The sequence below is a fragment of the Equus asinus genome, chromosome 22 (genome assembly GCF_041296235.1).
Source record: "Equus asinus isolate D_3611 breed Donkey chromosome 22, EquAss-T2T_v2, whole genome shotgun sequence".
Lineage (NCBI taxonomy): Eukaryota > Metazoa > Chordata > Mammalia > Perissodactyla > Equidae > Equus > Equus asinus.
Window position 1 is genome coordinate 18,616,503 of NC_091811.1, and position 27,336 is coordinate 18,643,838.

General features: G+C 40.5%; 2 protein-coding genes across 3 annotated transcripts in view; one reads left to right on the top strand and one right to left on the bottom strand.

Moving 5' to 3' along the window:
- Window positions 1-2,988, bottom strand: part of LPCAT3 (lysophosphatidylcholine acyltransferase 3) — a 36,526-nt gene extending 33,538 nt beyond the window's left edge. The window contains exon 1 of the mRNA XM_014866523.3: window positions 2,516-2,988. Coding sequence (XP_014722009.2) covers window positions 2,516-2,666 — 151 coding nt within the window. The 5' untranslated portion in view covers window positions 2,667-2,988. The remainder of the gene's footprint in view (window positions 1-2,515) is intronic.
- Window positions 2,872-27,336, top strand: part of C1S (complement C1s) — a 45,991-nt gene continuing 21,526 nt past the window's right edge. The window contains exon 1 of one of the 2 annotated variants that reach the window (XM_014866521.2): window positions 2,872-2,994. The gene's annotated coding sequence lies outside the window, so the exon portion shown is untranslated. Of the gene's footprint in view, window positions 2,995-22,255; window positions 22,294-27,336 lie in introns of those variants that run through there. The other variant, XM_070494149.1, reaches the window with a different exon arrangement.

Sequence of the window (27,336 nt, forward strand, 5' to 3'; positions counted from 1 at the left end):
TTGAAAGCGAGTGCTTTAGTGCTCTGCAGCCCACCCCAAGACCACCACACAGAACTCAAGTAGAGAAAGTAAGATGTTAAGAAAACAGTAATGAGACTATCTAATTAGAAGTTATTCGCACTTTAAAATATGGATGTCTGATATACCTAACTCTTCCCTCAGGGTATCTGTATTTAGGCGCTTTTAACCGAAATCAATCTCGAATTAGTAGAAAGTGAGTCACAAATCATTTTGGACTACAGGCCTTCTTGGTATCTTTAGCAAGGATTTCCTCCAACATCCCAGTTCCCCAAGAGAACCAGGAACTCCATTGCTGAAAGGCTACTGGTTTCTAGGTCACAATACACAGAAGTGGTAATACCTTTGGTAAGGGAAACATATCTACAACCAGAAATCACTCTTTCTTCCATGCACATGTCAAGCTTATCAATTTACGTTTGCATTTAACCTATACATAGAAAACACAATCCTATATATCCACGTGGAAGAGCTATGCCTGATACGAGGTAACATGAAGCACCAAATTGATCTAAAAATGAGAAATACTATGAGTCACTGAAGGCACTGGCACATGTGAAACAGGAAGGAGGGATATGGGAAATGGGAGAATGGGCAAGGGGGCTCAGAAGTGGGGGAGGTGCATTACACCAAGTGTTTACTACTTTGATGATTGGTGGAAATGAGAGGATGAGAGGAGAGGGGTAATATATGGAGAAAACAACATCCTAATCAGTTGGATGCCCCACAGCAGTACACAGGAGTAGCCCACTAGGAGACCCTGGCAGCATTCGATTATGTCAGCACAAAAAGGACAAATTCCAGGTCTAATTCCAGCTATAGCTCCATTGAACAGTTTGCCCCTTATAATTTGTTGCTACTTGTGTTTCATTCTCAATTTATAGTTGAGAAATCAACAGTGAGCTTCCTAACTAATGAATGTAAACACTCTTAATTGCCAATTACAACCCCAACAAATAACTGCGTCAGAAAACAGGTTGAAGGAATAGGACGTTGAAAGCTAGTGTGGTGCAAAGAGACCTAGTTTGAGGTGTTGACAAATACGGGTTAGGTCTGGGTGACAGCGAGCAAGTCACAACCTAAGGTCGCTTCCACCTCTAAAACTTGTACAATTCTACAAGGGAGGGAAAAGGTGACCTTCATTTGGGAGAAAGGAAGATCATCTTGGTTTGATACGTAATAGGCAAATAATGATATTAGCCAAGGTTGTTTAAATATGAATAAATGCCTCCCACATTATTTAGATCGAGTTAACACCCTTAGATGATATTATATGCCAGTGTCTCTACTGACTATTGGATAAATTCCAAACTTCTTTCTGGCATTTAAAACATTCCACATCTGCCCAACTTTATCTCAAACTTCCTAAGATTTAGATCTCTAATCCTCTGCTCTGTCCTAGCCCCGTCTGCTTAATTCTTCTCCACCTCTTACTCTCCTAGCTAAAGTCCCATAACCTTCATAAAAACTTCCAACTACTCAAATATTTACATTATCAGATTTTGACCTCTGAATTCCTACAAGACTTTACAGCAATCTTATTAGGTAGGCATTACTGTCCTCATTTCACAGATCAAGAAAATTGAGGTCCAGAGAGGTTAAGTGGTTTGCCTAGGGTCCCAGTTTGTAAGCAGCAGCAGGCTGGGTCTGATCTGTCCAGCTTTCAAGTCCACGCCTTTTTGCTCATTGTATCATGCTGCTTCCACGTATTAAAAAATTGTGCAGGCAGGATGCAGTAAAAAGCCTATAAACCAGTTATAATACAGCTTGTTGTCACATAAATTCAGATATACCACCTCCTTTGAACCATGTGGTTAAATAAACGCTTGGGGTGGCAGGGATAGTTTTTAAGAGGGTTGTCAGTCCTGTGTCCCAAGTCCTACATTATGGTGCTGTTCCAGGGCGATCCAGGGTAAATGACAGGCGGGTGGTTAAGGGGAAAAAAAGCAATATGGTATAAAAAGAAAATATTAGAAACAGGATAGAAAAGAGACGAAAGTGTAATATAAGCTGGCAATGCACAAAATAGAAACTCGGGATATGTAAGTATGGAATATGGGGCTGAGGCGGCCCGCACGGCTAAAATACCTAAGTTAGGGGCCTATGCCTACTGATAAGAAGCGCGCGTGTGTGAGGGTTGACATTAATAACAGACAGCAGTACACATGGACACAGAGTAGAACTCAAGAGAGAGACAAATAAGGGCAGGTCGTGAGGACACGTGGTAGATCACGGCATGGTGAGAGGTGGTGGCGCCAAATGAGGCCAGAAGGGTACAGCAGACGCGGAAGAGAAAGGTGATGAGAGGTTCAGAGGGCACGGCACCCCCAGACTTGAGACAAGACTTGTCCTCCTCTCGATAGCTGGTTGCTGTGTTTGAGGATTCACATCCACACCCCACAAAGCCCGCCTGGGTGGCTCCGGGAAGCGGGGGAGGTCACGTCCCCATTCCTCGGGGACTCCGCGAGGGGGCGGAAGGAGGCAGGAGGGTCCTTACCTAGGAAGATGGAGATGATGAGCCGTAGCGCCTGTTCTGTCGCGCCCAGGGACGCTGCCAACTTGTTAAGGCTCAGCTCCTGGAAACCCCACCGCAGCACCGTCGCCAGCTCCGCCACCGACCCCACGTCCCCCTCAGCTGCGGACGCCATCTTAGCTCCCGGCTCCCCCCAGGGACCCCCAGCTCCGCGCACCCCGAATGTGGGCACAACGCTGTAGCTTCACCCCCAATTCCGGCCGGGAGCCCGCCCACGGCGTGCGCATTGGCTGCGGGCCCGCCCAGTGGCTCCAGGCTCGCCCGCTTATTGGTCGGTCGGCCAGGGGGCGGGGCCTAGCGCAGCAAGGTAAGCAGAGGGCGGGTCTGAACATTTGTAAGGCAGAGGTGACCCAGGCCCAGAAGGAGCGCAGGGCAGGCTGTGGGGCGGGGCTTGGAATCGGGAACTGGAGATGCGATTAGAAAAGTCTACAGCCGGCGGCGAGGTGATTGTACAACCCGGTTTTAACTGCTTGGGGGAGGAGTCGGTGAGGGCGAGTTGTCCAGCCGGTTCGGGCGCTGTCTTCCCATTGGCTGAGACGGGAGCAGGCGAGAGTCGGGGCGGGGGGGGGGGGGGGGGCGCCCAGCCGAGGTTACTCGCAGTCGCCGGCGTGCCGGGGTTACTGGGGCATGTAACAGAGAGGGCGGGAATTCCTGCTGCAGCCTCGCGAGCGCCTCCTAACGGTACCTCCGGGCAGTTCTTACACCGTTAGACACGCTGCCTTCCACCCAAAGGGTCTTCAGAGAGCCTGGCGCCCAGAACACTACTTGCCTGCTCCTTTTATTTCATGCACCCCCTTTTCATGTAACTTCCTATATTAAAACGTTACCTTCCCCCGAGAAGCGATGAAATTAAGACATGCCGATTTAATCCTTATTCATTAAAAATTAAACTAGTTTGTCACTATTTAACGCTATTTAACACAAGTTCATGATAAAAAGTCAAACAATATAGAAACATAAAGCAGAAAACAAAACTCCTTTCTTCCCACTCTGCTTCCCATTTTTACTTCCTACAGGTAAGCGCTGTTCAGATTAAAATGTGTTGAGCATTACCATGTGCCAGGGACTGTGCTTGGCTCTGAGCCCTAAACTCTGGTGCGGGCATGATGCACAGTCGTAGAAGCGAATGTAAGTGCGCTGATGGAAAGGAACGAGGTTCTCTGAGAGTATGTAACAAAGGAAAACTAAGAGTTTCTTGTGATAACTGGAGTTTGCGGAGCATTCTTGTACAATTGCGACTTACACTTCTATAGCACTTTAAACTTTATAAAGCGCTTATATCCGTATTATTTCACTTAATTTGGTTGTGAAACAGGGCATTATTATGATGTCCTGTTAGAGACACAGAGGCTTGGAAAAATTAAGGAACTCGCTAAGTTCCTTTCCTCCCAGCATGTGGCAGAGGCAGAATTTGAACCTAAGTCTGTTGTTTCACCTCCCTCCTCCTTTTTTTGGGCAAAACTTTTAAAAATATGAAATATTCCTAAATATTCAGAAAAGTAGAGAATAATATAACTTCCCCCAGGTTAAGAAACAAATATCACATTCAGTTGAAGAGCCTGGTATATCCCTTCCCTGTGGCATTTCCCTCTTTCCCTTCTCGGAGGTCACCACTTTGCTGACTTTGGTATTTGTCAAGTTCATGCCCATTTTTATACTTTGCATACTGTATATATCCAGAAACAATATATAGTAGGTTTTGCATGATTTTAAACTTTATATTAATAATATTACAATGAATATATCATTTTGCAACTTGTTTTTATGCTTAACATCTTTAATGAGGTATTCATATTGTTACATGTAGCTCTAATTCGTTCATCTTAGCTGTGATGTATGATTCCACCACAATTAATTAAAACAGTTTTTTTTATTGAATTCATAATAGTTTACATCATTGTGAAATTTCAGTTGTATATTATTTCTTGTCTGTCTCCGCATAAGTGCTCCTCTTCACCCCCTGTGCCCACCCCGACCCTTTTTCCCCTGGGAACTGTTTTCTTTGTCCATGTGTTTGTTTATATTCCACATATGAGTGAAATCATATGGTGTTTGTCTTTCTCAGTCTGGCTTATTTCATTTAGCATAATTCCCTCCAGGTCCATCCACGTTGTTGCAAATGGGATGATTTTCTTTTTTATGGCTGAGTAGTATTCCATTGTGTATATAAACCACATCTTTATCCACTCATCAGTGGATGGGCACTTGGATTGTTCCCATGTCTTGGCTGTTGTGAAGAGTGCTGCAATGAACATAGGGGTACGTATGTTACTTTGGATTGTCGATTTCAAGTTGTTTGGGTAGATACCCAGTAGTGGGATAGCTGGGTCATCTGGTAGTTGTATTTTTAGTTTTTTGAGGAATCTCCATACTGTTTTCCACAGTGGCTGCACCAGTTTGCATTCCCACCAGCAGTGTGTGAGGGTTCCCTTCTCTCCACACCCTCTCCAACATTTGTTATTTTTAGTCTTAGTGGTTATAGCCATTTTAACAGGCATCAGGTGGTATCTTAGTGTCGTTTTGATTTGCATTTCCTTGATGATTAGTGATAGGACATCTTTTCATGTGTTTATTGGCCATCTGTATATCTTCTTTGGAAAAATGTCTGTTCATATCCTCTTCCCATTTTTTAATCGGGCTGTTTGTTTTTTGTTGTTCAGTTGTGTGAGTTCCTTATATATTATGGAGATTTACCCCTTGCTGGATATATGATTTGCAAAAATTTTGTCCCAGTTGGTGGGTTGTCTTTTTGTTTTGATCCTAGTTTCTTTTGCCTTGCAGAAGCTCTTTAGTCTAATGAAGTCCCACTTGCTTATTTTTTCTTTTTGTTTTCCTTGTCTGAGAAGACAATTAATTTTTCATGGTCGTGTTGAGGAATGCTTGGATTGTTTCCTATCTATGAATGTATTTTATTACAAACATTGCTGTAACGTTTCTCCTTTAAGCAACAGTGAGAGTTTCTCTAGGACCGTGACTCCAAACTAAAAAATTAACTGGGATCTACTGTGAGAAACACATTGCTATCCAGTATACACACATATTTGCACAGTAGACAACAAATACATATTTTACTCACACACACGATACACTGCCATACTATGTGTGTATTCTCTGATAATTTCTATTCTATTTTAATTTGTTAAAAAAATTGCTGATCCTGGGGCCGGCCCTGTGGCTGAGTGGTTAAGTTTGTGTGCTCCACTTCGGCGGCCCAGAGTTTTGCTGGTTTGGATCCTGGGCGCTGACATGGCACCGCTTATCAAGCCGTGCTGAGGCGGCATCCCACATGCCACAACTAGAGGGACCCACAACTAAAAATACACAACTGTGTACCGGGGGGCTTTGGGAGAAAAAGGAAAAATAAAACCTTAAAAAAAAAATTGCTGATTAGGATCCACTAACTTTCTATCGCTACTTACTAGTAGTTCATGATCCTCAGTTAAGAAAACAGCCCTCCAGGGTTTGTAACCAGGAGGGGAATTAAGGTTTGTAAGGTATACACACCTACTAGATTTTGCTTAATTGAAGTGTTTGGCTAGATGTTGTTTAGGACCTTAACAATCTCTGATTTACTGAATAAGTAAAATGTATTTGTCAAAGCATCCAGTCAGTTAGACCCTGTTTAAAAATATTGAAAGTCAGTTTCTTTTTGTGTTATACACTTAGAAAACATGTTCGCCCCTTCTTGCACCTCTGGTGTTCCAAAAGGATGGGCGTGGGACAGAGGCTGTGTCTGTGTAGACACAACAGGTGGCTGTTTGCCTTTCTCCTCAGGTATTCGGTAGGCCACATTCTCGTCATTCCTCCTTCTGTTCCAAGGTAGCACCTGTTTCTCCAGTTAGACTAGCTGGTGAGTGGGGGAAGAGAAGGTTAAGATTATATGGCCCCTTACTTTATAATTAAATACGTTCACTGAGGGCTTGTTAAGTCAGGTTCTGTGCTGGCCTCTCGATTTGTTGTTAGTACTGTTGAGTCCATCTGACTCCTGGCGACACTGTGTGCAGCAGAGCGGAACCCTGCCTGGGCTTTGTGTGCCATCCTCTCACCTTCTGGTGCTGTTTCAGACAATGCTCTGCTGCTGTTCATACAGTTTTCATGGCCAGTTTTTTCAGAAGTGGGTGGTCAGGTCCTTCTTCCTAGTCTGTCTAGTCTGAAAACTCCGCTGAAACCTGTCCACCATGGGTGACCCTGCTGGTATTTGAAATCCCAGTGGCAGAGCTTTCAGCATCACGGCAAAATGCAGCTACCACAATATGACAAGGGACAGACAGGTGGTGTGCTTTCCTGATCGGGCAACAGACCCAGGTTGTGGCGGTGAAAGCGCCAAGAGACCCTCAATACAAAGATGAATAAGAGACAGCCTGTGCCTTCAAGAAGCTCTGTCTTGTGGGAAGAGAGACATGAAGAGAGAATTATACAATGAAGTGGAAGTGTTAGTGAAATCAGTCTTCTCTTATTGCTGCTTTTCCCTTGCCTTCCCTTCAGCAATCTCAGCATCTCTACTACCTTCCTTTCCTCTGGCTCCTTAACCTCTATTATCTATTGTCATTGGCAGGGCTTCCCAGCCTAGAACACCTTCCCTTTCTCTCAAGTTACTGCCCTCTTTTTCCTTTCCGTCCCTTCTATACGTCTGGAAAAACAATCTTGTTTTCTCACGATGGCAGAGATGGTCAGTGCTCATTCAATACCCCTGCATGTGCCTACAATTTCTTAACTCTCTTGCAGTCAGGATGGGATCACGTGACTAGTTATGGCTGATGGACTATAGGCAGAAATGAAGTGTGTCTATTTCCTGGCCAAGGTGGTAGCCAGGGTGACTCCCAAATTTGTCTCTTCCCTTGCTATATAGTCACCTTACAGAGGCCCTGCATCCTGGATGGCATAGCTATGAGATGGAGGAGGCCGCCCAACCTGCGTCAGACTTAGTTCGAGCAAGATATAAACCTGTGTGGTGTTAAACACCAAGATTTAAGGTTACTGCTTTAACTTGCCTGACCTGCCAGTCTTTAATCCCACAAGAATTTGTATTCATTTTCACCATTTAAGAATACTAGTCACACAAAGACCACCAACTATGCCTTAATAGTTGTATTTCTCTGCCTTCTCTGTCTCATGTTTTTAATTTCCAAGAACTCTTTCTTTATGCTGGGGTAGCTTCTTTTTTTCTACAGTGTTCTTGTTTTATGGATGCAACCTGCTGTATTAGCCTTCTGAGAACATTAATTGGGGATTTTGGAGGAAGGTTTCTTTTATTTATTTATATTTATTATTTTTCTTTTGTTTCTTGCCTTTTTCCTTTTTCCTCTGGATTTCTGCTTTCTTTTTGTCTGTTTTCTGATGGTGACTCTCCTTTCATATACTACACACAAGGCATTACAAAGTTAATTGGGCATCTGGGCTGTGCATAGGGCTTGCTGACTGGTGAATTTCACTGGAAGTGATTGGGCTGGGAATTCGCCTTTTGGTTGAGAAGCTTCCAAATGTTAGTATGTGGAGGGTTTGGTCTTTAGTTTTTTTTTGTTTTGTTTGTTTCTTTTTTTATAAAATTGACTTTATTTATGTATTTATTTTCAGTTTCTCCAATGGACTCTTTTTTTAAAATTTCAGGTGTACATCATTATATATTTCAATTTCTGTGTAGATTACATCACGTTCACCACCCAAAGACTAATTGCAATCCATCACCACACACAGGTGCCCAGTCACCCCTTTCACCCTCCCCCCTCCCCCCTTCCCCTCTGGTAACCACCAAGCCAATCTCTGTTTCTACATGTTTGTTTGTCATTGTTTTTATCTTCTACTTATGAATGAGATCATACAGTATTTGACTTTCTTCCTCTGACTTATTTCACTTAGTATAATACCCTCAAGGTCCATCCATGTTGTTGCAAATGGCCAGATTTCATCATTTCTTATGGCTGAGTAGTATTACATTGTGCATATATGCCCCGTCTCCTTTATCCATTTGTCCCTTGATGGGCACCTAGGTTTCTTTAGGCTATTGTGAATAATGCTGCGGTGAACATAGGGGTGCATGTATCTTTGTGCGTTCATGTTCTTTGGAAAAATACCAAGTGGTGGAATAGCTGGATCATATGTTAAATCTATTCTTAATTTTTTGAGGAATCTCCATACTGTTTTCCACAGAGGCTGCACCAGTTTGCATTCCTACCAGCACTGTATGAGGGTTCCCTCCTCTCCAACACTTATTGTTTCACTTGTTGTTAACAAGTAACCACACTATCTTGCTAATTATAGCCATCCTGACAGGAGTGAGGTGACATCTCTGTTGTAGTTTTAATTTGCATTTCCCTAATAATGTTGAACATCTTTTCACGTGCCTTTTGGCCATCTGTATATCTTCTTTGGAGCAATGTCTGTTCAGATCTTTTGCCCATTTTTTAATTGGGTTGTTAGTTTTCTTTGTTGTTGAGATGTGTTCTGTAGGATTATTCAGTTTCTTCGGAGAGAGAATCTGCCAGTCTCCTGCCAGGAAAGTATATGCCTGTTTTTAGCTCCATGTCTCTCCCTTGTTCCTTGCAATGCCTAATGCCCTTGGGTCCAGATTTTCTTCCATCCATTTTCTCAGAGAATATAGCATCAATTATCTGCCTCGTGCTGATGGGGTTGGGTATTTACCTGGCTGTGCTTGGTGGGGAGGGGACTTGAGGGTCCAACCTTTTGAGGCTAGGCTTTCAGGCCAGTCCTCTCATTTGGCCCCTCGTCATCCCCCTCCCTTCTCCTGTATCATCACTACTTCTCCATCTTCTTGCCATTTTCCAAGAATGGGTTTAAATGTTTCATCTGCTGGCATCTCTTCTTCCATTCACTTTGTCCCTATAGATTTATACCTTCCCCATCCCATCCTTCACTATTATTTTAGTGGGATCTTAGGCACAAGAGGCAAATTAATCTGACTTCTTTATTAGAAGTCTCCCTCTTTGTTTTAAAAATTTTTTCTAAATGATCTGATTTAAAAAAATACTTTCAGATAATCAACTATTCTAATAGTTTTATATCTTTAAGAAACATGCTTAAGCTTCTGTATTAGTCTGAGTTCTGCAGAGAAACAGCATTGTATATATAGGGCTGGCCCAGTGGCGCAGTGGTTAAGTTCACACGTTCTGCTTCAGCAGCCTGGGGTTCGCTGGTTCAGATCCCGGGTGCGGACTTGGCACCGCTTGGCAAGCCATGCTGTGGCAGGCGTCCCACATATAAAGTAGAGGAAGATGGGCATGGATGTGTCGACGAAAATAATCCATAACCAATCTATAAATGAAAATTTGGGTGAGTTTATTCTGAGCTTAAATCTTAGGATTATAACCTGGGAGAGTCTTTCCACAAAGGAACAGAGCACTCCAAAGAAGTGGGGGTACACAGGGCGGTTATATACCCTCAAAGAGGGTGTTTCACACATGACTGAAATGTCCCTCCCACAATAGTCACAAGATTGCCCTGTCAGCACAGCGCTTGATGGACACAGCAGGTAGTGGGTCTGCTATCTTGGTGGGCGTAGCAGGAGGCAAGTATATTGTCTCAAGCTGGGCGGTCACAGGTGAGCGCAGCAATCAGTTTCCAACCCAAGGAAAGATACTTAATCCCCAAGGAGCCGCCAACGTTGGGAGGGGGAGGGAAGTTGCACCTTTATCTCAAGGGCTTTTTGCTCTTGCCATAGGGAATCTCTAAAGCAGATATACAATGCATACTCAACTGAGGCCTCCGTCAGGCCCTTTTGGAAAGACAAGGTCAGGCCGAATTAGGTTTATACCAAATGGCTTCCTCATATATTCCAATATATCCTGTTACTTGCCATTTTTATTTGTCAGATGTTAGCTCAGGGCCAGCCTTCCTCAGCAAAAAGAGGAGGATTGGTGGCAGATGTTAGCTCAGGGCTAATCTTTCTCAAAAAAAAAAAAAAAAAAGAAGAATATATATATATATATATATATATATATATATAAGATAAGGAACTGGCTCCCATGAATATGGAAGCTAAAAAGTCCCAAGATCTGCCGTCAGCAAACTGGAGAGCCAGGAGAGCCAATGGTTTAGTTCCAGCCCGATTCTGAAGGCCTGAGAGTCAGGAGAGCCAATGATGTAAGTTTCGTTCTGAGTCTGAGTCTGAGTCCAAAGGTAGGAGGAGACCAATGTTCCAACTCAAAGACAAGAAGGAGCAAATTCTCCCTTACTCAGCCTTTTGTTCTGTTTGGACCTTCAAAGGATTGGATGAGGCCCACTCACATTGGGGAGGGTTATCTGCTTTACTCAGTGTACATATTCAAATGTTAATCTCATCTGGGAAGCTCCTCCAGTCACACCCAGAATAAAGTTTAACCAAATACTGGGTGCCTCATGGCCCAGCCAAGTTGACACATAAAATTAACCATCACAAGTCTACCCCTGTCAACTTGACACCCATATGCATCTCCTTAAACCTTACTTGTTCTCCAAATAAAGACAATAACAAAGTCATAATTCTGCCCAACGTGATACAACCATTTTGTGTACAACTGAAAATGCACTGACCCCTTTCCCAGAAGAGATAAAGTCCTTCCTTGAGTGATGTTTACTTCTTCTTGATATCTCATAACTTAAATACTATGATGTAAAATTAAAAACACTTAAATATTATGATATAAAGTCAATATATATTATGTTACATGGTAAGAGAATGAGATAGAAGAAAACATATATATATATTCATATTTATATATATTTATAACAAAATAAGGAGAAATACTCATGATAATTACAGTGCACATTTCTGTAACTGGTCACATGGTCATAGCTGGTATTTATGACTACCTTCTTCTACTACCCATTTTGAATTGCCTTTGCCTTCAGCAGGCGCCTCAGTTGGTTGTGGTTCTTTACCTGGTGGGGTGACTCAAACCTTCATCCCCGAAGGGTCTCGGCCATTAGCAGTCCTGCCTGGATTGGATTGTTATAGATTTCCATTGACCTTAATCACAGGGCAGGGTAATAGTAAGAGAAGCCCTAAGGGATCTCCTGGATTCCAGACATACACTTCCTTATGTCCATTGTGGAGTAGCAGTCTGAATTCCCCTCAGGAATCAGGATCAATGACCCCAGCCATCACAGTAACTCCCTTCTTTGCCTGTTGATTTAGAGGCATGAGGAGTCCAAAGTGGCTGGGTGGCAGTCTTAACGTCCAGATGCATGGAATCATTGTTGGAATGACTTCTGGTAGAAGCCTCCCTTCCTCTGGAACTAAATGTCTAGGCCAACAGAGCATAAGGACACAGGGACAGGAAGCAAAAATTTTGCTAGGGGGTTACTAGGGTTAGTAGTGAGTGGTGCCACTCCTCTTTCCAGCCTTTGATTCCTGGTCCTATGAATTTTGGCTGTGGAATAAACAGCATTGTATATTAGACACTGATTCAGAGCAAATACAGCCTTCTGGAGAACCTTGCTTCAGCCCTGCAAGGTAATGCCACCTAGCTGGTGCTGTAATTGAGTCTTCAAAAGGCGATTCCATCATTCTGTTAAGCCAGTTGCATCAGGATGATGGGGAACATGGTAAAACCTGTGAATTCCATGAATGGAGGCCCCTTGCTGCACTTCTTTTGCTGTGAAGTGAGTTCCTTGATAAGAAGTAATGCTATCCATCCATGATGATGGATAAGGCATTCTGTAAGTCCCTGGATGGGAGATTTGGCAGAAGCATTGCATAGAGGGAAGGCAAATCCATATCCAGAGTAGGTGTCTAATTGCAGTGAGGACAAAATACTGACCTTTCTGTGATGGATATGATCCAGTGTAATCAACTTGCCACCATGGTGGTCACCCCTGGGAATGGTGCCATATTGGAGATTAGGTATTGGTCTCCGCTGTTGGCAGATTGGGCACTCAGCAGTGGCCATAGCCAGATTGGCTTTGGTGAGTGGAAGTTCATGTTGCTGAGCCCATGCATAATCTCCATCCCTGCCACTATGGCCACTTTGTTCATAAATCCATTGTGCAGTGATGGGTGGCTGGGGAAAGAGGCTGACTGGCAGCCACAGAACAGATCGGTGAACCCAGGCTGCCGAAGCAGAGTGTGCCGAACTCAACCACTAGGCCACAGGGCCAGCCCTAATAATTTCTCCCTTTTGATCATTTTTTCTGATTTACTGCAAGATGGGATCAAATTTTAAGGCATTAGCACCACTCTCAGCTAACGCTCTGTAGTTCTTGTAGCTTTGTCTGTCCTTTGTGTGATATCCATAGGTTATGACATTTTTGCTTAAACCCTGTGATATTCACAGGTCCTGGCTTCAGGTTCACCGTCTTTAAGTTGGCCATTCTCTTAGTTCCTTTTCTGACATCCAGTCATTTGCTTGGTGGTTAGTGGCTGTGAACACACATTTAAAGCTTTTGAGAGAATACAATGCACCAGGGAGATTTTTATTATTATAATAAGCAGGATAATTCCTAGTGTTTTGAGTGTGCTTCAGAGCCATGGTCCCCAAGACCCAAACCAATCAAAATCAAATAAGTCAAAGAAAGACTCCGCTTTAGGAGTCCTTTTTTTTAAAGCCAAGTAGCTTGCTCAGTAATCTTACGTAACTGAGTTTCAGCTTCCCCAGAAGCGTTAATCTAGGCACAGAAGTTGGTGTTGGACACAGCACAGACACCTCCTTGCTCAGCCAAAAGAAATTCAAGGGCTATTCTATTATCAAGAAATTCAGGGGAGTTGACCAGTGAGATATCTCCGTCTGTTTGTGAACAGTTAGCAGCACAGCTAGATGACCTAAGAGTCGTTCCCGGTTATGCGCCAGCCATCTAGGCATTTATCGGCTCAAGGAGAATGATAATCACCACAGACATAGATACATTCTGTTGGGGAACAAAACCATTCCTGTTAAGGAGTTACTGTTAATGGATAGATGGGAGTTGTTTTTTTTTTAAAGTTAATTTTTATTGAGTTTATGATAGTTTACAATCTTGTGAAATTTCAGTTGTACATTATTGTTTGTCAGCCGTGTTGTAGGTACACCACTTCACCCTTTGTGCCCACCCCCAAACCCCCTTTCCCCTGGTAGCCACTAATCTGTTCTCTTTGTCTACATGTTTAATTTCCATCTATGAGTGGAGTCATACAGAGATTGTCTTTCTCTATCTGGCTTATTTCACTTAACATAATTCCCTCAAGGTCCATCCATGTTGTTGTGAATGGGACAATTTTGTTCTTTTTTATGGCTGAGTAGTATTCCATTGTATCTATATACCATATCTTCTTTACCCAATCATCAGTTGATGGGCACTTAGGTTGCTTACACATCTTGGCTATTGTAAATAATGCTGCAATGAACATAGGGGTGCATGGGACTTTTGGAATTGTTGATTTCAAGTTCTTTGGATAGATACCCAGTAGTGGGATGGCTGGGTCATATGGTATTTGTATTTTTAATTTTTTGATAAATTTCCATACTTTTTTCCATAGTGGCTGCACCAGTTTGCATTCCCACCAGCAGTGTTTGAGAAAGTCTTTTCAACAAATGGTGCTGGGAAAACTGGAAAGCCACATGTAAAAGAATGAAAATAGACCATTCTTTTTCACCATTCACAAAAATAAACTCAAAATCGATCAAAGACCTAAAGATAAGACCTGAAAGCATAAGGCTTCTAGAAGAAAATATAGGCAGTACACTCTTTGACATCAGTATTCAAAGGATCTTTTCAGACACCATGTCTTCTCAGACAAGGGAAACAATAGAAAGAATAAACAAATAGGACTTCGTCAGACTAAAGAGCTTCTTCAAGGCAAGGGAAAACAGGATTGAAACAAAAAAACCCCACTAATTGGGAAAAAATATTTGCAAGTCATATATCCAACAGATGGCAGTTTTTGTTGACAAATCCAGCAGTCTGAAAGGCAAAGGTTACACCCCTTAGCAATGGCCTGGGAGATACGAATGATGGTGTTATTTTTCCAGGCCAATGCCAGAGTAAAAGAAAGAAAGAGGGGGAAAAAAGAGTTTCATGTTCAGTTACAGTATGAAGTATTGATCCAATGTCTTGGGAGGAAGCAACCTACCTTGATGTCAGCTACTTCTCTTCCTAGTCTATTTGATTTGGAGGTCTCCAGAGTTTGTATAGGACCAGATGTCAGGTGTAGCCTTCTTAAGTTGTGAGATGTATATCCAAAGCTTGAGTGGGTAGTTTGGCTGCCATCTGGGTAGTGAGGAGGACCTGGTATAGTCCCCTCCAAGGAGATTCAAGGGCAGTCTTTGTTCTTACCAATTCCAAATCAGAAGGGTGGGAGAAAATTGGAAACTTTAGTTTGGAGAGTCATAGCCAGATATTTGAGGAAACTAGAAGAATTCAGAATCCAGTCTAGTTTATGGGTATGTAACAAAACCTCAGAGGAAATTAACGGGACTAGAATCTAATATCTACAAAGGTGCAAACATAACTTTTTCTCTCTCCAGTTACCCCCACTTTTTTCCCAAAGATAATTACAATAAAACTAATTTGTTTGCATTAGACTTGGCCTGATTATTTACATAAGTGCATCAAGATTAGTGATTGGTGATGTAAGCTCTTTTTAAGACTGCTTTGCTGGAACTTTTTAGAAGGAACCTCAGATTGAACTTCTTAAAAAAACTCTTGAGGCCAGGAAGCCAAGTCAAAATTCAACAGTTCCTTAAAGCTATCTGGTCATATCTGAGTCTATGCATATCTCTCTCAAATATGATATTCCAGTCAAAGTCTTTATAATATAGTCAATATTTCTAATTGCATAACAGATTTGAATTAAACTTGTGTAAATAACTAACTATGTTGCCGTGAAAAGAATACTCAGAGTTTCTGAATTTTGGAGGGATCGGGTATGGAGAAAAAGTCAATGTTTCATCTTTGTTTACAAAGGCATATTTTACCAAATTGCTCTAAGTTATAGACAGCATAAAGGAAAAAAAGCTTCCTTAAATCTGGGAAAACGAAATATTAGATAACCAGCAATGTTTCAAACAAGGAGTCGTAAAAATTTTGATGCTCCTCCTCAGCTCATTCAGTCCCGTATTGTTAATTCTTTCTGCTTGAATACAGTTTTTCCACTAGTTCCAGCACTTCTTACCCAGTTTAGTTTTATGATCTTAAAGTTATCAGAAACCTGTATTTTTCAAAGCCCTTTCCATGAATCTCCTTGAAGATGAAACACTTTGGGAGGAACACTTTTGCAAAAGCATCTGAATAAAACAATAACTGTAAATGGTGGAAGACCTAAATGGCCATGGTTAAGGATCTGATGAGCGCTCATTATAAGAGTTCATTATAATTCAATTGACAACGAAATTTGGCTATTTCTGTGACACACAACACTTCAAGATAACAACTAGAATTATGACTGATAATACTATACCAGGACATAGAATTTTAGGAATATCATATAGTTTCTGGAACACTTATAACATGTACCTATAAAAACACAACATAAAGGAAGCTTAGTACGACTCCTTATTTGACAATACTTTCCATGTAATTTAACATATCAAATTAGCCTAATTAGTTTAACATTTCTTTTTATGAGGAGAGAGAACAAATCTTTTGAGATGTTCCAGGGGCCCTCTGGAAACTCTTGAAGTCAGTTTGAGGTAAAAAATTCTTCATTTAGAATTTGATTCCTGGGAAGTTGGTTAAAAATATCAAAAGGTTTTAAAACATTTGCCCAAATAGGATCATAGGTCACTGTGAAACAATACTTAGTTATCCATTTACCCATGATGACAATTAAAGACTTCTTAGGCAAATACAGAAAGTTTTAGTTGTAAGGAAAATTTAGTGGTTTTTTTTTTTCAGTGAGGGAGATTGGCCCTGAGCTAACATCTGTTGCCAATCTTCCTCTTTTTGCTTGAGGAAGATTGTCCTTGAGCTAACATCTGTGCCAGTCTTCCTCTATTTTGTATGTAGGATGCCACCACAGCGTGGTTTGATGAGCGGTGTGTAGGTCTGTGCCTAGGATCTGAACCAGTGAACCCTGGGCTGCTGAAGCGGAGCACATGATCTGAGTTCATAATAGTTTACATCATTGTGAAATTTCAGTTGTATATTATTTCTTGTCTGTCACCACATAGGTACTCCCTTCCACCCTCTGTGCCCACCCCCACCCCCTTCCCCTGGTAACCACTGAACTGTTTTCTTTGTCCATTTGCTTGTTTATAGTCCACATATGAGTGAAACCGTCTGGTGTTTGTCTTTCTCAGTCTGGCTTATTTTGCTAAGCATAATTCCCTCCAGGTCTTTCCATGTTGTTGCAAATGAGATGAATTTGTCTTTTTTTCTGGCTGAGTAGTATTCCATTGTATATATATATATATACCATATCTTCTTTATCCAGTCATCAGTGGATGGGCACTTGGATTGTTTCCATGTCTTGGCTATTGTGAATAGTGCTGCAGCAAACATAGGGGTGCAGATGTTACTTTGGATTGTTGATTTCAAGTTGTTTGGGTAGACACCCAGCAGTGGTATAGCTGGGTCATATGATATTTCTAGTTTTAGTTTTTTGAGGAATCTTCATACTGTTTTCCACAGTGGCTGCACCAGTTTGCATTCCCACCAGCAGTGTGTGAGGGTTCCCTTCTCTCCACACCCTCTCCAACATTTGTTATTTTTAGTCTTAGTGGTTATAGCCATTTTAACAGGCATCAGGTGGTATCTTAGTGTCGTTTTGATTTGCATTTCCTTGATGATTAGTGATAGGACATCTTTTCATGTGTTTATTGGCCATCTGTATATCTTCTTTGGAAAAATGTCTGTTCATATCCTCTTCTCATTTTTTAATCGGGCTGTTTGTTTTTTGTTGTTCAGTTGTGTGAGTTCCTTATATATTATGGAGATTTACCCCTTGTTGGATATATGATTTGCAAAAATTTTGTCCCAGTTGGTGGGTTGTCTTTTTGTTTTGATCCTAGTTTCTTTTGCCTTGCAGAAGCTCTTTAGTCTGATGAAGTCCCACTTGTTTACTTTTTCCCTTCTCTGAGAAGACATGGTATTCAAAACGAACTTTTAAGTTTGATGTCAAAGAGTGTACTACCTATGTTATCTTCCAGAAGTTTTATGGTTTCAGGACTTCAAGTCTTTGATACATTTTGAGTTTATTTTTGTGTATGGCATGACATAATGGTCTACTTTCATTCTTTTGTGTGTGGCTGTCCAGTTTTCCCAACACCATTTATCGAAGAGACTGTCTTTTCTCCATTGTATGTTCTTGGCACCTTTGTCAAAGACTAGCTGTCCATATATGTGCTGTATATTTCTGGGCTTTCAGTTCTGTTCCATTGATCTGTGTGTCTGTTTTTGTACCAGTACCATGCTGTTTTGGTCACTATGGCTTTGTAGTACATTTCGAAGTCAGGGATTGTGATGCCTCCAGCTTTGTTCTTATTTTCTCAATGTTGCTTTAGCAATTCGATGTCTTTTGTTGCCCCATATGAGTTTTAGGATTATTTGCTCTATTTCCATGAAGAATGTCATTGGGATTCTGATTGGGATTGCATTGAATTTGTAGATTGCTTTGGGTAGTAAGGACATTTTAATTATGTTTATTCTTCCAATCCTTGTGCATGGAATCTCTTTCCATCTCTTTATGTCATTATCTATTTCTTTCAATAATGTCTTATAGTTTTCATTGTATAAGTCCTTCACCTCCTTAGTTAAATTTATTCCTAGGTACTTTATTCTTCTTTTTGTGACTGTAAATGGAATTGTATTCTTGAGTTCTCTTTCTGTAAGTTTGTTATTAGAGTACAGAAATACAACTGCTTATTGTAAGTTGATTTTGTACCCTGCAACTTTAGTGTAGTTGTTGTTATTTCTGATAGTTTTCCGGAAAAAAACTTTAGGGTTTTCTATTTATAAGATCATGTCGTCTGCAAACAGTGAGAGTTTCACTTCTTCACTCCCTATTTGGATTCCTTTTATTTTTTTCTCTTGCCTAATTGCTCTGGCCAAAACCTCCAGTACTATGGTGAATAAGAGTGGTGATAGTGGGCATCCTTGTCTTGTTGCTGTTCTCAGAGGGATGGCATTCAGTTTTTCCCCGTTGAGTATGATGTTGGCTGTGGGTTTGTCATATATTGTCTTTATTATGTTGAGGTTGTTTCCTTCTATCCCCATTTTGTTAAGGCTTTTTATCATAAATGTTGTTGGATCTTGTCAAATGCTTTCCTTGCATCTATTGAGATGATTATTGGGTTTTATTCCTCAATTTGTTAATGTGATGTATCACACGATTAATTTGCGGATGTTGAACCATCCCTTTGTCCCTGGAATAAATCCCACTTGATCGTGGTGTATAATCTTTTTGGTGTATTGCTGTATTTGGGTTGCCAATATTTTGTTGAGGATTTTTGCCTTTATGTTCATCAGCAATATTGGCCTGTAGTTTTCCTTTTTTGTGTTGTCCTTGTCAGGCTTTGGTATCAGAGTGATGTTGGCCTTGTAGAATGTGTTAGGAAGAATTCCATTTTCCCTAATTTTTTTGAATAGCTTGAGAAGGATAGGTATTAAATTCTCTCTGAAAGTTTGGTAGCATTCCCCAGGGAAGCCATCTGGTCCTGGGCTTTTATTCTTTTTTTTTTTTTTTTAAGATTTTATTTTTTTTCCTTTTTCTCCCCAAAGCCCCCCAGTACATAGTTGTATATTCTTCGTTGTGGGTCCTTCTAGTTGTGGCATGTGGGACGCTGCCTCAGCGTGGTTTGATGAGCAGTGCCATGTCTGCGCCCAGGATTCGAACCAATGAAACACTGGGCCGCCTGCAGTGGAGCGCACGAACTTAACCACTTGGTCACGGGGCCAGTCCCTGGGCTTTTATTCTTTGGGATGCTTTCGATGACTGTTTGAATCTCTTTACTTGTGATTGGTCTATTCAGATTCTCTATTTCTTCTTCATTCAGCTTTGTGAGGTTGTAAGAGTCTAAGAATTTATCAATTTCCTCTAGACTGTCCATTTTGTTGGCATATAGTTTTTCATAGTATTCTCTTATAGTCTTGTATCTCTGTGGTTGTATTCTGTGTTGTTATTTCTCCTCTTGCATTTCTAATTTTATTCATCTGAGCTTTCTCTCTTTTTTTCTTTGTAAGACTGGCTAGGGGTTTGTCAGTTTTATTTATCTTCTCAAAGAACCAGCTTTTTGTTTCAATGATCCTTTCTACTGCCTTTTTTGTTTCAATAGCATTAATTTCTGCTCTGATTTTTATTGTTTATCTCCTTCTGCTGACTTTGGGCTTTGTTTGTTCTTTTTGTAATTCAATTAGGTGTAGTTTTGAGATTACTTATTTGTTTTTTTCTTGTTTGTTAAGGTGTGCTTGTATTATGATAAATTTCCCTCTTAATAAGGCTTTTGCTGCATCCTATATGAGCTGGAATGGTATGTTTTCATTTTCATTTGTCTCCAGATATTTTTTGATTTCTCCTTTAATTTCCTCGATGATCCACTGCTCGTTCAATAGCATGTTGTTTAGTCTCCACATCTTTGTCCTTTTCTCAGCTTTTTTCTTGTAATTAATTTCTAGCTTTATAGCATTATGATCAGAAAAGATGCTTGTTATTATTTTACTCTTCTTAAATTTATTGAAGCTTGCCTTGTTTCCCACCATATGGTCTATTCTTGAGAATATTCCATGCACACTTGAGAACAATGTGTATTCTGCTGTTTTTGGATGAAGTGATCTATATATGTGTATTAAGCCCATCTGATCTAGTTTTTCATTTAATTCTACTGTTTCCTTGTTGATTTTCTGTCTGGATGATGTATCCATTGATGTGAGTGGAGTGTTGAGGTCCCCTACTACTATTGTGTTATTATTAATGTCTTCTTCTAGGTGTTGCTTTATGTACTTTGGTGCTCCTGTATTTATAGTGGGCACCATAGATATGGTGCATAGATATTTATGAGTGTTATTTCTTCTTGATGGAATGTCCCTTTGATCATTATATACTGCCCCACTTTGTCATTCTTTACTTGTCTTATCTTGAAGTCTCATGTGTCTGATATAAGTATTGTGACACCTGCTTTCTTTTGTTTGCCATTAGCTTGGAGTATCCTCTTCCATCCCTTCACTGTGACCCTATGTTTGTCATTGGAGCTGAGATGTGTTTCCTGGAGGCAGCATATTGTTGGGGCTTGTTCTTTAATCCATCTCACCACTCTGTTTCTTTTTGTTGGAGAACTCATTCCATTTATGTTTAGGGTGATTATCGACATATGAGGGCTTAATGCTTCCATTTTATCACTTGTTTTCCAGTTCTCCTGCATTTTCTTTGTTTCTTGTCCTGTATATTTTGGTCTACCAATTCAGTTGTATAGTTTTTTATGTTGTGTTTCTTTGCTTTCTCCTTATTTATTATTTGTGTCTCTGTTCTGATTTTTTGTTTAGTGGTTACCATGAGGTTTGTATTCAAAATCTCATGGATAAGATAGTCCTTTTTCTGATGACTTCTAATTTCCTTAGACTAAACCAATTCAGTCCCTTTCCTCTTCCCCTCCTAAGTTGTTTTTCTTTCATCTTATTCTATCTTGTGTTATGAGTTTGTGGTTAAAATGACAGATTATCTTTGTTTTTGGTGTTTTCCTTCCTTTTGCCTTTAATGCTATACTTGAGTATTTGCTATCCTGCTCTGATTATGTCTACCTATTTATCTCCTTACTCTGTGCTTTGTAACCCCTTTATCCCCCCCTTTTTTCCCAAGTATGAGGGCCTTCTTGAAGATTTCTTGTAGAGGGGGTCTCGTGGCTTAGCTTATGTTTGTCTGGGAAAGTTTTTATTTCTCCATGATATCTGAAGGATATTTTTGCTGGATAGAGTATTCTTGGCTGAAAGCTTTTTCCTTCAATGATTTGAATATGTCATTCCAGTCTCTCCTAGCCTGTAAGATTTCTGCAGAGAAATCTGCTGAAAGCCTGATGGGGGTTCCTTTGTAGGTTATTTTCTTCTGCCTTGCTGCCCTTAGTATTCTTTCTTTGTCATTCAGTTTTGCCAGTTTCACTACTATATGCCTTGCAGTAGGTCTTTTTACATTGACATATTTAGGAGATCTGGTAGCCTCTTCCACATGGATTTCCTTCCCTATGTTTGGGAAGTTCTCTGCTATTATTTCTTTGAACGAGCTTTCTGCTCCATTCTCCTTCTCTTCTCCTTCTTGAATACCTATAATTCTTCTGTTGCATTTCCTAATTGAGTTGGCTATTTCTCGGAGACTTTCTTCATTTCTTTTTAGCCTTAGTTCTCGCTCCTCCTCTATCAGGAACATTTCAACATGGCTATCTTCAATTATGCTGATATGTTCCTCTATGGTGTCCACTCAAGCATTCAGGGAATCTGTATTTTGTGTTATTTCTTCCATTGTGTCTTTCATCTCTAATATTTCTGATTGATTCTTCTTTATAGTTTCAGTCTCTTTCGTGAAGTAGCTCCTGAATTCGTTGAATTATTTCTCTACATTCTCTTTTACCTCCTTGAGTTTTTTGATGATAGCTGTTTTGAATTCTTTGTCATTTTGACTACGTATTTCTGCATCCTCAGAACTGATTTCTGGGTACTTGTCATTTTCTCTCTGATCTGGAGATCTAATATAGTGCTTGATATTGCTGGAGGCAGGGGCTCAATTCCTATGCGTCCTGATATTATTTGGTTGCAGTTACCACCTATCGCCACTGGGTGGGGGTCAAGAGCTGCATATTCTGAGCCCCCTGCCTTCAGCTGAAATCCCAGGGGCTGGAGCTGGCATTGGGCAGGTAGGGGGGAGGGGTGCTTTCTCCTGCGTGCTCTCGGGGCTTTCTTGCTCTGCTCTCCTGGGGTATTGGCTTGATAAGGTCAACCCCCACAAAAGCTTTCACCCCAGTAGAGGGCTTCTCTCTAGGCTGCAAGGGCTCTTGGGAGTCTTTGATGTTCCCACAAACCAACGTCCCCTCCCCCATTCCTTCCCTCTTGGAGGCCTCCCGCGGTCCCGATCACAGTCTTTAGGGGAGGAAGAGAAGTTTTCTCTTACCCCATTCACCTCCTCTGAGGGGGCTCCTGCCTCTCTGCCCCCTGTCATATGGCTGCGTGGGTCTCTCTGACGTTTTTTGTGTTGTGTTTGGAAGTCCCCTGTTGGGGTGTGGATTTTTTTTTCATCGTATATTGGAGGGGAAAGATTTCTGAGAGACCTCACTCTGCCATGACGCTGACATCACTCAAACTTAGCTTTTTTAATAGAGAAGACTCAGTCTTCTTAAGTAACCAAAGGCCTGATAAAAACAACATGAACATGGTAATTATTTTGACAAGACACATATTCTTTGTTTTCTAGGTGGATTACTTAAAAAAGTAAAGGAAAATCTTTTATAGTCTCTTATCAAAAGCAGACCAATATTCCTAGAAAACTTTGTCCTTTTAAAAGAGAAAGCCGAATTTTAATTTTTGCACCAGCTTACTTTTGGTCTTAAAAATCATTTGCTTAAAGTCGTTCTAATCTTAGCACTGCATGACTACACATAAAATTCTTTTCAAAGATTCCTTTTCCGAGAACAGTTTGGTGGTTGCCAGAGGGGAAGGGGGTTGGGGGGGCACAAGGGGTGAAGGGGCACATTTATATGGTGACTGACAAATAATAATATACAACTGAAATTTCACAAGGTTATAAACTATTATGACCTTGATAAAAAAAAATAGGCAAAGATTCCTTTTCCATAAATCTTCTTTTACTGAAAATGCACATCCTACTTTCCTTGCATACAGAGATGTTTCACTGTCATTTCTAGTAGCTTTTAATCATATATATTAAAATGTTTTAACCCTTAGAAACCTTTAATTTCTAGTGAAAAGTAAAAAGTAAGCAATTATAAGCTGTTTTTTACATTAGCATTCTATAGATTGACAAATTTATAAATACATTTTATAATTTCTAAAAACATGTGCTTTCTCATGAAAAGAAAACTTTTCAGCATGGCACCAGATATATTTACTAATAGACCCAAGTATCTTTTGTTCTCTGTAAGAGGAAGCCAAATTGGATAAATCTATGTTCAGTCAAAATGTTTCAGTATTTTATCTTATTTGGGAATGATCCAGATATTCAATGACTATCCATCATTTAACTTAGCAAAACTTTAAAGTTTCAAGTTACCAAAAAGATTTGGGGGAAACTATTTTAAAAGTTTACCTAGAAACCTTTATCTCATTTACATCCATTTAATTTACTTGTTTTCTATGATTAGATTTAGATTACTTATGAAAATTTCATCGTATCTAGTTACTTTTCCTGCTGACAAATTTTGTAACAGAGATAATGTGAACTTATTGGACTAATCAACCCAGACAGAATAAAAGTTGTACGTTTGCATTATGTTCAATGTTGGTAACTCTAAAGACATGTCTGTTTTAATCCTAGATCACATGAACTTGAAAAGCATTTTGGGTTAGTTTTTGTTATATTTCTTCAAGTCATATAAGTACTTGTTTGTTTTTAAGCCATCAAATAGAGATCTTTTGCAAATTTATTTTGGCAATACCACCTGGAGGCAGAAAATATTGCACAGCTATAACATACCTAGACATACATGAACGTGCAGACAGATACAGAGGCCTTATAGCTTCATTTTAAAATTTTAGCCATGAGACAGGTACAACAATGTAAAACTCACTAGTTATAAGAGAAGTTGTATCTAAGTTATTTTTTGGTAGATGTTATGAATAAATTAGGGTACCTGCTCAGAGGGCTGGAGCTTTTTCTACTGATTTTTGTGGAGACGACACATGATTTGTGTTTGTCCTTGACAGGTAATCTTTAAAAGAACTTTTTTCCCTTTCTTTTTTCCTTCAGTTCTCTAGAGCTGTATTTCTAGTTTTTCAAAGATTTGTAAGATAGGGACAGTTGCTCTCAATTCCTCAAAGAATTGGACTTGCTGCCTAAATGACATCGCAGGTTGATCTACTCATCTAACTACATTGTTCCTAATTTGATTCCTTCCCTCTGGATACCTAGTTTTATTTAGCTTAGGAGAGAAGTCCTAAAAAAAAATTCCTATCAGGCTCTGAATACCAGCTTCCAGTCTGGCCAATTTTCTTTTCTTTTCTTTTTATTTTTTTTTTTACTACAGAGCTACTTAAAAATTTCTTTTAACTATCTTTTCAGTTTTAAGCCAGGCCAAACAATAAATATTTTTTGGTAGTATTGAACACCTCAAAGAGGGTATAAAAGATATTGTCTTCACAAGATCTAGTCACTCCCAAAGATAGCCAAAAGAAAGAACTGACAACCTACATATCTCGGGCAGGCAGAAAGCCAAGCCAAGTTCTTAGGCTGTGAACCAAGACAAGCAGGGAGGCTATAGCTATCCCTGGGACAGAAAAGATCAATAGCCGATGGGTCTAGGTTTGGAAAGAAGGGACAACATGACATTTTATTTTCCTCTCTCAACTGGGCACTGTAGACAGAGACCTGGCAGAGCTGACTCTTTGTAAGAATTCTCATCCTTAGTTGGCTTCTGTCGGTTTTTTTTTTTTCCGGATCCCATCTGCAGGTTCTGGGTGGGGTTTAAAGTAGAGAGCGTAGCTCTAATATTTACCAGAATTTGGCAAGGTTTCTTCTTAATTTAAATTTTAGTTTCCCCTTAGCTATTCAAGGGAATAATGTAGCAGTTTACTAGGACATCCCTCAGAGTCTCATCAACTCTGGGAGGGGCCCATATGGTGGCCCTTCTTCGAAGGTAGATATAGGAGTGGCTGCCAGGCTATTAACTTGGCAAAGTGGTTTACAGTCACATAAAAGCAATTTAGATGGAGGATAAGTAGAATGAGTGCTCAAAGGAGGATAGAGGGGAGCAGCAGGAATCATGTCAGTCCTATTCTCTTTTGTTCTAGGTACCTCTTGTGTTTTTAATTTTTCATTAGCCTTTTACAACAAATCTTTCCATGAGGATATTTTGGAATTTTGAAGCCTTTTTGAGCTTCTGCATACCAATTAAAATAGGTATCCCATTCTGTTTATTTAATTTGGGAACTCTTACCTTTTTTTTTGGGGGGGTGGAGTGTTAGTTTTAAGTGCACTTCTTAAGTGATCTTATCTAATTGGAACATTCCTTCTAATGGCCATTGTAATTTTCCTGAGGGCTGGCAGCGGTTTGCTAGAGCTCTTAGTGGCAAATGGGCTTCAACCTACCTTGCTGTCCAGCCATATTAGCTGCAAATGGGTGCAAGCCACATTTCTGTCTGGCCATGTTTTGGGCCCCCCAACTTGATGGTTACCAAACCAAGCTCTCAGAACACAAAACTTTTAGGTTGTCTTTAGTAAGATTTTGCCATTCTTGTAATTATTTATAGCTCCTGGGACCATAGTTCTTAGACATAAAATAAGCAGGTGTGCCGGAAGGTGGCATGCATAACTCTTTGTATTTTAAGGATCCCATTCTTTACTTAAATTTTTTTTCACCCAAGACCTCACACTGGACCCAGTCCAGCTTAAATCAGAATGAATCTTGGACCAAGTCCAGTTTTTAAGTTGGATCTAGTCCAACTCCGGCCAGTAACCACCAATTCCCCATGCAGAACCGGGGCCTGGGGAAAGGATTGGACTAACAGACCACAACAAACGGGGACTGTGGGCTGATTCCAAACAAGTGGGGAACTTCAGCTGCCACCAGCAGTTCCCAATGTGGACTGTGGGGATCTGGGGACAAAACCAAGGGCTGGGGTTTCCAAACAAATGGGGAAAATGACTGGAAAGCCAATTAGATTAGAAGCTCGATGCAAAGAGAGTGGAGCTCAGAACTGAGAGGGACTTACCCCTAGCCCTTGGAAATACCAAGAAAGTGAACTTAAAAAGGGGTTCACAGGTATCACGCCTGTGTTTCTTGTTGTCTCCGAATGCCATTGGAAGTTCACTTTGGCTCTCACTGCTGCCATCACATCTCTTAAGTAACAAAAATTCAACCAAGTAAATTTTAAAGATATAATTGGCTTCATTGAACAATTCATTAATTGGGGAGCATCCCATCCAGCAAGTAGAGAGGAGCTCCAAAGGGCTACAGAAAGGGAAAGGTTTTAAAATTTTTAAATTTTCATTGTGGTCATAATAGTTTATAACATTAAATTTCAGTTGTACATTATTACTTGTCAGATACCATGTAAATGTGTCCCTTCACCCCTTGTGCCCACCCCGCACGCCCCTTCCCCCTGGTAATCACTAAACTGTTACCTTTGTCTTGTAAATTTGTTTATCTTCCACAAATGAGTGAAATCATATGGTGATTGTCTTTCTCTGCCTGGCTTATTTTGCTTAGCATAATACCCTCAAGGTCCATCCATGTGGTTGCGAATGGGACAATTTTGTCTTTTTTATGACTGAGTAGTATTCCATTGTTTACATATACCACATCTTTATTCATGCATCAGTTGATGGGCACTTGGGTTGTTTCCATGTCTTGGCTATTGTGAATAATGCTGCAATTAACCTAGGAGTGCATAAGTCTCTTTGTCTTGTTGATTTCAAGTTCTTTGGATAAATACCCAGTAGTGAGATAGCTGGGTTGTATGGTGTTTCTATTTTTAGTTTTTTGAGGAATCTCCATACTGTTTTCCATAGTGACTGCACCAGTGTGCATTCCCACCAGCAGTGGATGAGGGATCCCAGAAAGGGAAAGGTGTTTAAAGACAAGGAAGTCATAAATAAAAAAGATTATTTCAGGTTTAAGTAATCTACCTGTGGGGGATGGAAGGGTTGTATGTGGCAGATTACCTCATCTTCCTTTGGGGGATGGAAAGGGTTAGCTGATTGGTGCTGACCAGAAGATTCTGCAGTG